This window comes from Aquila chrysaetos, chromosome 1 (assembly GCF_900496995.4).
Source record: "Aquila chrysaetos chrysaetos chromosome 1, bAquChr1.4, whole genome shotgun sequence".
Classification (NCBI taxonomy): Eukaryota; Metazoa; Chordata; class Aves; order Accipitriformes; family Accipitridae; genus Aquila; species Aquila chrysaetos.
The window spans coordinates 5,975,759-5,987,065 of NC_044004.1; the positions used below are offsets into that span (position 1 = coordinate 5,975,759).

The window sequence follows — 11,307 nt, forward strand, 5'->3', positions numbered from 1 at the left end:
TTGTCACCATTGCGTCTAGGTATGCTTGATATTACTGTAAAATAAGTTATTTGTTGTCGTTGTTATTATCTTTTGATATTTTGGCTGTATCCGTTAAGACTCTCTTCTCGCTGAATACCGCAAAGATGTCTCATTAAAAGCAATACCTTTTAGGTGCTAGGGAAAGAGTTCTCTACACCATTCACTCCAGGTGACTTTTGGCATCAATTCAGAAAACCCAGAGTCAGATCCCTACAGCCACAGGGCTCAGCAGAAAGGCTGTGATGGGCACGATCCTGCCCGAGGACATCAGCCCTCCCCAGCTCTCGGATCGGCGGCTCTGCATTGCCATCTTCAGGCTGGGAGCAGCCTTGCTCCTTCCAGAAATCCTAGAAATTTCCCAAACGGACACCGCAAACTCAATTCCGGTTTCCCCAGCATTATTTGAAATTGGTAGCCAAAACCTGGAAAAACGTGTTAAACACAAAGGAGGGGAAGGAGCCCTGCAAGGCTGGTACTCAGCTGCCCTGGGTAACACGGGTTTTTCCCCGCCTGCAAGCACACAAGGCTTTAGAGAGTAAATTAACACAAGCAATGCGGTTTAACACACACTAATTCTTGCTGCAAGACAAAGTTTATTGGTAACTTTTCTTTAAAGTACATAACTTGAAACTACCTAAGTGATATTAGCTCTGTAGCCTGTACTATCCCAAAAAAAGCCTCTTTCTGACAATGATAAAAGCCCAAAAGGTTCTTGGGAGATTGTAACAATTATACATGTTTAAAAAGGCCTCTGCCAAACATTTCACATTGGATTTGGAAGAGACGAGGTTTCCAGGCTTTCAGGGTCTCTGATGGACAGTATCACACAGACAGCTTGGAGGGCCAAGGAGCTGTAATCACAGAACAGCATAGGTAACGCATCCTAAAATAAATCAGAAAATCATGGAGTAATGTAGGTGTCCTGGGCCAGCTTAGATGAGGTTGCTCAGATCTTGTCTCGTCACCTTGTGAACATCTCCCTGCAATTCCCCAACCTCTCTGGTCTCCAGACCGTGTTTGCCCATCCTCGCGGTGAAAAATATTCTCCTAATAAGATCTGGTTGGAAAATCGCTTTCTAGGAGCCCAGAAAATCATAGAATCATAGAATGGTTTGGGTTGGAAGGGACCTTTGAAGATCACCTAGTCCAACCCTCCTGCAACAAGCAGGGACAAATGCTGCTACTCAGAAGAATATTCCAGCAGTAAAGCTCTTACCATTTTATCTCGGGTCTTGTGATGGTTTGTATCACGTCTCACAACTGTTTATACTCTTTCCCACTGCCTCAACCCCTAAAATCCCATCATTACTCCCAGCTCTCAGTGCAAAAATGGGTAACCCTGGTACTTACCACGGCCACCTGTAGCACCACTCAGTGGGCTGTGTCCATCGCAGTCCTTTTCCGAGGGGACAGCCCAGAGTGCAGCCCCACAGCAGGGATTTGAGATGACCAGTTCAGCCTCTGCAAGGAAATGCTGTAGCTGTCCTTGTACTCAGATACCCAGCGGTTCCTGCAGAGAACATGGAGAAGGGGATAAGAAGAGGATCTCCATCCTCTGCTTTGTGCACCAGGACAGGAGACCTGCCTCCCCTTCCGCAGCGGTTAACCACCCAGCCGGGAAACGGCGTAGGGCAAACGAAAGCACGTGCCGATGGCGTGGGGGAGAGGGGGAACAGCCTGTCTCCATCAGGAGCGGTGCAGATGCTGCAACACGCACGGCTGTCATTGGGACCAATCTCCCACCTAGATCAACCGTTACACAGGCTCGGTCTCCAGCCCACACATAACTTCAGGATCGTAGATCAAAATCGAGACTTCAACACAGAGCTGAAATAGATGTGTGTGTTTAGGGGGAGGTGGCGGGAATGAGGCAGCAGGGAGGAATTGCCTTTCCGGTGAGAAATGAGAGCTCAGGAGCAGTTTATGCCTGTTTGTTCATAGTGTGCAGATGAGTCACGTTGCAAACAGCTCCTGCCCTGTCTGATTTGAGAGAGCCCTTTTCCAGGGAAAGCCCAGGTGTGGAAATGTTGAGACATGCCTCCCACCTCCAGCCCGACAGGGACCTTGGCATCTTCCTTCCATGGGACGAGGCTGTCCCAGGAGAAGTCTCCTGGCTCCTATCAACCCCACTGCAAAACTTTTCAGGAAAAGGCTGACCAGGCTTTGAGAAAGGATTTGGCCCTGAGGGAATTCATTTGAGCTCATTGCATAACACAGACACGGAGAAATACGCTTGAGAAACACCTTCCAATCCCAACCAGCTCCAAAACCTCCCTGCCCTACTCTTACGCTGTCCCCACTCCCACCAGCCACCCTCTCCCCCCAGCCCACCTCTCCCTTACTGGTTTAAGTGCTCATCTTCAGGGAAAATGTGAGAAAGGCTCTTATTTGCTCTACAGTATCCACCACAGGCTCCTGGCCAGCGCTGAAAATCTGTTTTGTAGGTACTTCTCCAGTCAAAGTCAAAGCACTCTGGTGAAAGAGAGACCAAATAATTGAAAGACTTTTTTAGGTCTCTATCTTCTGTATCCCACAGTCTAAGTGTTCCCCCTTCTCCTGAGCTCCATTGGCTGTTTATGCTTTCAGCGCTCCTGTTGGAGCTACCACGACCAAAGGGTTAGCCAAGGGAAAATGCAAGAAGCGCTTCCCTGGTGTAGATAAGGTCTTTTAGACAAGATTATTCAGCCCTTATTTTCTATAGCCTTTTATGTATGACGGAAATCACGCAAGGCAGATCTGGAAATGATATCTTGTGTTCTTCCCTTATGGATGTTGACTTGTCAGCTGGTATATATTTTCCTCTACTGCCTAGGTTTTCTCTTTCATCATGCCAGAGCAATGCATCTCTGCTTTATTTAATCAGGGACTAAACCAGGCAAGAGATCCAGGGTCCACTTAACCCCCAGGATGACCACATCTGTTGTGCTATGTTCCCCCAAAATCCCCGTAGGAGTTGGTTTGAAGGGGTGCCGTCTCCTATCCCGCTCTCCCGAGATGCCCCATCTGTATGTTAATAGCCTGTGTGTGTGTGTCCTTCTGATTGAGCAGATCTGCCTGAGGAGAAACGTGCTGCCACCTCTCTCAACGAAGCAGGGAGGACATGCAAAGAAGAGCTGCCGATTGTAGACATTTCAGATTTTCTATGTATTTTAAAAATGACATGTTCCTGTAATAAGTCATTAGTAAAGTATTTTTGTTGTTTTCAGGGAGGCTGAGGTTACAGGTATTTCACACATGCGTGACCATGTCAGGCTGTTAATGCAACTTGAGCAGTTGCAGCAGCAGTTCCCGTGCTGTGACATTATTTCCAGGGAGGTCACATCGAGCAGGGCTGCGCTGCATGAGGTGGCCCATATGGAAACGGGGATAAAAACCACATTATTTACAACCTCTTCTGGAAGATAATTGTTTTTCTCTGCCCTGCTTCTCCCCACTGATGGGCAGATGGTTACAGGGAATCTGTGGACCTTTCCTGTGTCATTCACCTTCCCTTTACCTTCCTCAGTCTCTTCCTGCGTGTCGTGGTTTAACCCCAGCCAGCAACTAAGCACCATGCAGCCACTTGCTTACTTCCCCCGCCATGAGATGGGGGAGAGAATCAGGAAAAAAAAAAAACCCAACTCATGGGTTGAGATAAAGACAGTTGAATAGGACAGAAAAGGAAGGGAAAATAAATACTAATAATACTAACAGAATATACAAAACAAGTGATGCCCAATACAATTGCTCCCCACCCAATGATGGATGCCCAGCCAACACCCGAGCTGTGATGCCCCAAGCCAATCCCCCCAGTTTATATACTGGGCATGACGTAATATGGTATGGAATACCCCTTTGGCTCGTTTGGGTCAGCTGTCCTGGCTGTGTCCCTTCCCAGTTTCTTGTGCACTCCCAGCCTCTGCTGGCAGGGCAGTATGAGAAGATGAAAAGTCCTTGACTTAGTATAAAAACTGCTTAGCAACAACTAAAACATCAGTGCGTTATCAACATTCTTCTCATCCTAAATCCAGAACACAGCACTACACCAGCTACTAAGAAGACAATTAACTTTATTCCCACCAAAACTGGGAGACTGCGTTAAATTAAAAAAAAACAAAGCCAGGCTGAAGGCCACAAGTCACCCGCATGGGGCAGCTGCCACAACCTCCATCCACTGACCTTCCACGAAAACAGATGAGCCCAGGACCATGTTCCTGTTTTGCTGAGCGTCATGTTGCCTTGTCTGGTACATCTCCTGGGTGAACTGTTGGTAGGTGACCCAGCCTGGGGCCAGCTTCTGCCTGCGCAGGAACATCCCTGAGAGATGGGAGAAGAGGGTGCATTAGTCAGGAAGCACCATCAATTACTCACCCAAATCTTACCCTTGGGTGGGAGCAAGCAAACAACAGCGGCAAGTTGGAGCCTCAGCTGGCATAAATCAGGGGAGACCCATTCACTTCAGCAGAGCTTTGCTGAGGTGCATCAATTTTGCATCGATTTGGTTCATGAAGCCAGTAGGGGAAGGATTTATGGTGATGCGAAGGAAGTGGAAGGAGCCATGCTGTCTCCATGTTGCCCTGGAGTGCTAAAAGGAGCTGAGACCCTCTGCAGGAGGTCTGTGTATGAAAAGGAAAGACTTTGCGGGAACTACTGCGCTGCTGGGCTACAGAGGGGCAGAGCAGGGAGGGAAAAACTCATGGTAGTTTTGTCATTAGCACACGACAGCTTCAGATGGGCTTGGCAAGGAGAGGCTTGAAGCCCTCAGATGTTAAATGGAGTCTAAATGGACTGTCCAAATGGAGACATGTTCATCTGAGCTGCTTTTCCAGACTCTCCTTCTAATGAATGGAGAGAGGAGAGAAAACCTACCAGGGCTTACTTCACCTCATTCTCAAGGTGGCATTTAAGCTACAGGAGATGGCTGTGTCTTTTCTCCCTACTGATCATGAAAAGATCCAGACACAGATGTCCCATGCTGGGAGAGGTGAGCTCAGGGAACAGAGAGGACACCCACGCTCATCTCCTCCTGTTTGACCCTGGAGCATTGCTGAGCAATGCTGCCCTCTTCTCTCTCACACAGGAGCTCAGAGGAAGATCTCCGCTGCTTTGGGAAGGTTCAGCATGGCTGGGTGATGTTTGGTGACCACTAATTTTGTTTTCCTGACTTCCATCGGCATTTTAATCCATGCAAGCAAGCTGTTAAATGGCATGGCTGAGGGCTGGCTGCCAGCCCCTTTGCTGCATTTGCTGCCAGACAGGTATCCCCAGCAGAAGGGCACTAAGGGCTGCTGGTTTGAACCACCCAAAGTCCCTTGTGCTCAACCACGGAATCCTTTTGCCTCCCTGCCCTTCTGTTCATGACCTGCAACATGGCGTTAACTGCATCTTCCTCTACCCCAAAGGAGCTGCGAAGATAAAACCCCCAGAGACTTTGCAGTGCCGATGCCTTGCTAGCAGGGGCTCTTCACGCACCGAGCATGGCTCTGCGATGTTTCTAAGACTCCAGCTCGCTACGTCTGTGCTTTGAGCTGGCCTGGGAGCTGCATATTCGTGGTGACAGGGTGCTGTGCCCATGCTGCTAATCCTCGCCGGGCTTAGTCCAGCACCGATGCTTCACCGGGATGCTGCCATCCGCACGTGTCCGGCCAGCGTGGACCATGGGCCGGGGGGGGCTCAGCTGGCAAAGACCCAGGCAGACAGCCCCTCGGGTAGCTGGATACGGCCAGTCAGCTGTTTGCAAGCGGCCGGCGCCAGCGTGGAGGGTTACCTGCTGTTCCAGTAGTCTGAGCAGCAGCTGGAAGACGCTGGCAATAAGACAGCTCGTTCTCCCGCTCAGCAAGAGCCTGCAGCCTCTCCAATTTCTCTGCCTGGGTTGCTGCCGGTTTGGTGGCAGAGTAGTACTTTGGCAGGTAGCTTTCTGCACTAGGAAGGGCCGAAGTAAAGTGCTTTCTCTGCTGCAAGGCTTTAAGGCTGGAGGCACTGCCTTCTGCCTGCCTCCCTCCTGCATCACTAGCACGACTGCTGGCTTTCCTGCTTGGTGCTGGGATGACTTGTCTCCTCTCCCTGACAACGCTGTCGCTGTAGATCATCGCCCGCTCCTCGCAGGGTACGGCAAACTCCTTGGCTTTTAGCTGGGAGTCTGCAATCTGCAGCTTCTGCAGAAAAAGGTCCCGTGTGAATGGAGAGACGGCGAGGGGGAAGGACAGTTGCTAGAGCATCGTCAAGCAACGCTACCTGCCCACAGCGAAGCCTGGGCTTTGGGTGGGTCAGCAGCCCTGGGGATACAACGGCCACAAAGCAGCTCCGTAACCGTCGTTAAAAATGCACAAACCATCACGGCTTCCTCCTTCTGCCCATCTTATGGCTTGGGACTCTGCTGGGCCCCGGGTGGACAGCAGGAGGGAGGGAGGGAGCCCCGGCACAAGCACCAGTTGGATGTGGGAGAGGGAATGGCTTCGGGGTTCATGTCAGGGCAAGGCTAACGGGGCTGCTCGGGGGGCTCTGGTGGCTCCAGCCTCTCCAGCTGCACACTACAGCTCCATCACGAGCCAGTTGCTCCTTTCTAGGGGCTCAGAAAGAGACCCTCCTGCTGTGAGTTCTGCCAGGCTCCTGGGGCTGGCAAGGACCATCCTCATGGGGTTTGTCCTTCATTCTTTTGGTTCTCCGGGGCTTGCTGTTTGGCCCTCAACTGCCAAGGTCCTCAGGGCTCTCCCCAAGGCGGCTTCTCCTTCGCCATCTGGATCTGGGGGCTTCCCCCACCGAGGATGGCCAGAGCTCCTCATGAGGCATCTCCAGAGGGACAGGAGCCTCCAGAAACCCACACTGGGGATGGCTCACCAGCCAGTGGGTTTTTTTTTAAAACACCAAATCCTAGCAGGGCTAAGAGGGAAACCTGGGCCTCCCGGGTACCCCACCATCACTCTAGCCAGTGGGACAGCTTTCCTCTTCAAGCCTTGGGAGTTAATAAAGAGTCAAAGGGAGCTGCAATCCGAGGAAAGCAGACATATCTCAGGTGCTCCCTCCCTTCTTATCTCCCAAACTACATTATGACCTCCACAGGAAACGTGCAGCCTTCCAAAAATTAAAGAAAAATTAAAAAACAAAAAAAAAAAAAAAAAGAAAAGCAGAAAAGAAATTGAGTTGCATAGCTTGGAAACTGTGCTCCAGCAGGCAGGGGTTAAACCCTGCCCTCCCAGCCAGGATCTCAGCTCCTGGAAGCTGAACAGCCACCTAAGGCTGGGGCTGCCTGGGAAGGTGCTCGCCAGCCCCGGAGCTGGGAGGAGAGAGGAGAGCGGGAGCCCTGAGCAGGACCATTAATGAAGGCTGCTGGCAGCGGGAGCACTCCCTGGGGCAGGAGGAGAGAGGAGAAAAGAGGAGAAAAGAGGAGAAAAGAGGGGAAGAGAGGGGAAGAGAGGAGAGGAGAGGAGAGGAGAGGAGAGGAGAGGAGAGGAGAGGAGAGGAGAGGAGAGGAGAGGAGAGGAGAGGAGAGGGCTCCCCAGGCTGCTGCCCAGGCAAGGATGGCAGCGGTGGCTGCAGACAGCCCCCCTGCCCCAGAGGGCACCTTCACACAATGATTTCTCTGTTGTTGTCCCCCCCTTTTCCTCCCCAGCCTGAAGTTTCTTTTTTTTTTTTTTCCCCTCTCTCGTGAGTGTATGAGCCCAAAGCACTTTAGCAACCGAACATGCCCCCCGCCACTTCTCCGCAGTGGCCCAGTGCAAACCGCAGCTGTCCCCACCGGGCTGCCACAAGCAATTAAGCCAGGGCAGGCGGAGCGAGGCAAATCAGATTAAATAGCTCAGGGGGTCGCTCGCACTGCAAGGAGATTAGAAAAAAAACAACCTCAGCTTCCCCGCAGAAGTCTTCTCAGGCCTGTGTCAGGGCAAGGAGGCATCTCCATCCCAAATGCAATCCCCCTCCTCAAGGCGGTACCGGGATGGGTCTAATCCTGACACACTCCACCAGCCCCACGGGGAGCAATAGGAGTCTAAGGCTTCGGCACCGGTTCAGCAAGCAGTCGTTAGTGCCCTGACTTAATGAGTGTAATTAGCATCGCCCGCCCTGAACAGCTTTACCGGAGGGTGCAAGGGGGATTTCCCGCATAAGGGATGGGGACACAAGCCAAGGGCCTTTGGGCATGATGTGACCTGCTGGTGGGTCAACAGCGATGGGGACCAAAGCAGACCCTGCCGGTGCAGACAGCACCCATGCCTTGGTGGTACAGACCACCACCCTTGGCACCGACCCAGTCCCCGGCTGTCCTGTAGCCATGAGAAGGGACCTGACACCATGGGCTAAAATGCCAAGCAAAGAAAAGCCATGGTACCTGCATGTCCTCCTTGTTGGGTGGCTTGTACTGCTTGCACCACGGGTAGTCTCTTTTGTACAAACTCCTGTACATGTCTGGTGACACAGGCGGCTGAAATGAGAGGAGGCAAGCTGCTAGGACTTGGGGTAACCCTTCAAAAGTGGTGATACAAACCCCAGATGCTCCCTTGTAGATCAGGAGAGGATGAGCTGCTCTTTCTGGCATAACCTCCATCCCCTGGGCCACCTGGGGCCAGTCCAACAGGGGTAACCCCTTGCTCAGTCGAGCCCTAAGCAGGGTGGCCAGGAAGGTCCTACGCTCTTTTGGCAATGGTTTCTGGGGCTCTTCTTGTCCCAGGCGGTCCCTTGCAACAAATACCTTTCTCCTGCCTTTCTCAAGTCTCCTCTGACTGCTCAGACACCCCTGGGCGCAGGACTAATACAAAGCTGCTGAAATACTTTGATCAGCTGCTGAGGTCCAGTGTCACTCAGGTTAAATCAGCATGTGCTTCCATCTTCTATTTCAGTAATATTTCCCGTGTGCTTATCACATATTTAAAGTTAAGTGCTGGCTAATGTCAATACTCATTCTGCAAATCAATTGGAGAAATTATGGAGGAAAACTCTGCCAAGGGATATTAAGCCAGTGACACCTGCCTTAACACTGAAAATCTCTACAGTGTAAACTTCTGGAGATGGGGAGAGGATTTTAGGGAAAAAGCACTACATGTGTGTCTTCTCCCTCAGCATCCACCATGGGCATTGCTGGAGCCAGGAAATCGGGTGAGATGAGCCTTCAGGCTGACCCAAGAGAGCTGTTTTTATGCTAAAGCGTTAAGTGTGCTAACTTGTCAATGCATGGCAGAGGGCTGGGGCAGATGAGCTCTTGTGCAGTAATTGAAGGTGTTACTGCACTCTCCGCTGCTACATGAACACGTCCACCACACAGGGGTGGCTTGGCCAGCCAAGGCATGGGTCTGCGCTCCCACGTCCGTGTGATAAAAAGGAACCAATAACTGCACCAGCACACAGCACCTTAGGGAGGGCTCCTCATGCCTTGCCAACAACGTCACCCATTATGGGCAAGAACATATTTTATATTCTCATCCCTGTTTTCTAACATTTTACTCTTTTCCCCCTCTGGGCTTCCCAGACCAGTGGCTGCCTTTGGCCAGGGCCCAGAACGTCACTGTCACCAGCTCCTATTACCTCCCCAGCCTGGCAGACCCTGCAAACCCGTTACTGAAACACCAGTGAGGATGAGAGGCTCGTGTGTACTTCACCTTCGAGTGCACCGTTTTCCTCCTTGTGTCCACCATGTTGAACCACGAACCTGGACCAGAAAAGTCACTCAGTTAACAACCAGCAAACCAGATCCTCTCCTCCACACCACCCCAAGGGATAAGGGATCTAGAGACCTTGGATACTGGCAAGAGGAAGGGGATTCAGCTGGGGCTGTAAGAGCCCTGTGCACCCCAAATTGGCAGTTAGAGTATGATTGACTTCATCCAACTTCAGCAATGAAAAATATACTCACCCAGCCCAGCAACCAGCACGTATGGAGCCGGACACCTCAGGGGACGCAGCCTCGTGGGACCCAGCAGGGAAGAGACGGCGGCACCCCACCACCAGCAGCCCCAGAGCCAACCAGTGGGTGAACACGGGTGTCCTCTCCGGGGATAGGGTACATGTGCGATGGGATCCACCAGCGCCCTGGCCACAGTGTTTCCAGGGTCAAGGGAAAACTCCAGCCCTTTGTGAGGCACCCGCACTCTAGAACCCTGGAGGCCTTGGTGGGAGGGGGGGCGGCCCAGAAGGTGTGGGGTGGGGGCTTCTTGGAGGAGAAGCCACCCCACAGTCATAGCTGGGGAGCTGCTACCCACTCCTTCAGCTGTAGCCAGCCGTGCTGGGGACACGCGGCCAGGAGAGGGACAAAGCCTGCCCTTCATAAGCTCTTGAAGCATCCCCCAGCTCCTGCTAAAGATAAAGATGGGAGCAAAAGATGGGGAAACTGGGAAGGAAAGGACCTACTTTGTGGGCGCGTTGAGTGGAAGAGAACAGCGTCCTTACCTCACTGCCTGGAAGGGTGGGAGACATTGCAGAAGCAAGGCAGGCAGGAATTTCTGCTTGGTCTTGGAGGGCAGAGGAGTATGCCTGAACTGTCCCATCCAGATGCTGCAGTTCTCTTCCTCTGATGACCTGCAATGTAAGACAGCATGGGATACTCAGATTTAGTCTTCTGTCCCATGAATGGACAGGAACACCAGACCAGATTCACAAAGCAGTGTTTACTCTTTAAAAAATGTCAAGCGTTAACCAGGTTTGGATGCACCTCATCCAAGACTAATCTCACCTAATTTTAGATGTCCACAAAGAGGATGTCTCCCTCTGAGCTGATCCTTCCTGGCTTCCTGGCTCGTTTAGCCCAATTCATGTGATCAATGTAGATATGTACTTGGGGATGAAATAAACTGCTTTCTCAGAAAGCCTGGGTTTGGTGAGCCAAATCTCATCCAAGAGTCCAATTTCTGTAGCTACACATGAGCCTGGCTGTTGGTTCAGAAACAAGATTCTCTGGCACTACAGTAATGCAAATAGCAATAAATGCTGATAATGAAGCAGGAGTCAGAAAGATGACATCTCAGCTCCAGGATCCTCCACAGAGGAGAACCGGTCACGGACCTGTGTTCACAGGCACTGTCGGAATGAGCAAATTTCTAGAGTTATCTCTCTTTGCCCACTGTTAGGCACCAGTGTATAACTGGAGCCCAAGGATGCTAATGCTCTGGCAAGGGTTCAGCACTGGAATCAGGCAGAAGGAGAAGCCCTTCATCCTCACTGTATTTTATGCAAATTAACATTAGAATAAATGATGCAACAAGGAAAGAAATTATTTCCAGAAATGTGAAACTCTCGTGTTCTCCTGTGCTTATATTAAAGGGATTACACTCCATTTCCTTCTTAATACAGCTAATGCTCTATGGGAAGCCCTCAGGCCAGGGA

At 51.3% G+C, this 11,307-nt stretch overlaps 1 protein-coding gene across 1 annotated transcript; it reads right to left on the bottom strand.

Moving 5' to 3' along the window:
- Positions 1 to 628: 628 nt before the first annotated feature.
- On the bottom strand, positions 629 to 9,623 carry LOC115338888. The gene is made up of 7 exons (XM_030007928.1): positions 9,588 to 9,623; positions 8,324 to 8,416; positions 5,768 to 6,155; positions 4,180 to 4,317; positions 2,364 to 2,493; positions 1,372 to 1,531; positions 629 to 904 (listed from the first exon to the last, which is right to left on the bottom strand). The coding sequence occupies exons 1-6, from the start codon at positions 9,621 to 9,623 to the stop codon at positions 1,393 to 1,395; spliced, it is 924 nt and encodes a 307-aa protein (XP_029863788.1). The 3' UTR covers positions 629 to 904; positions 1,372 to 1,392.
- Positions 9,624 to 11,307: the final 1,684 nt, after the last annotated feature.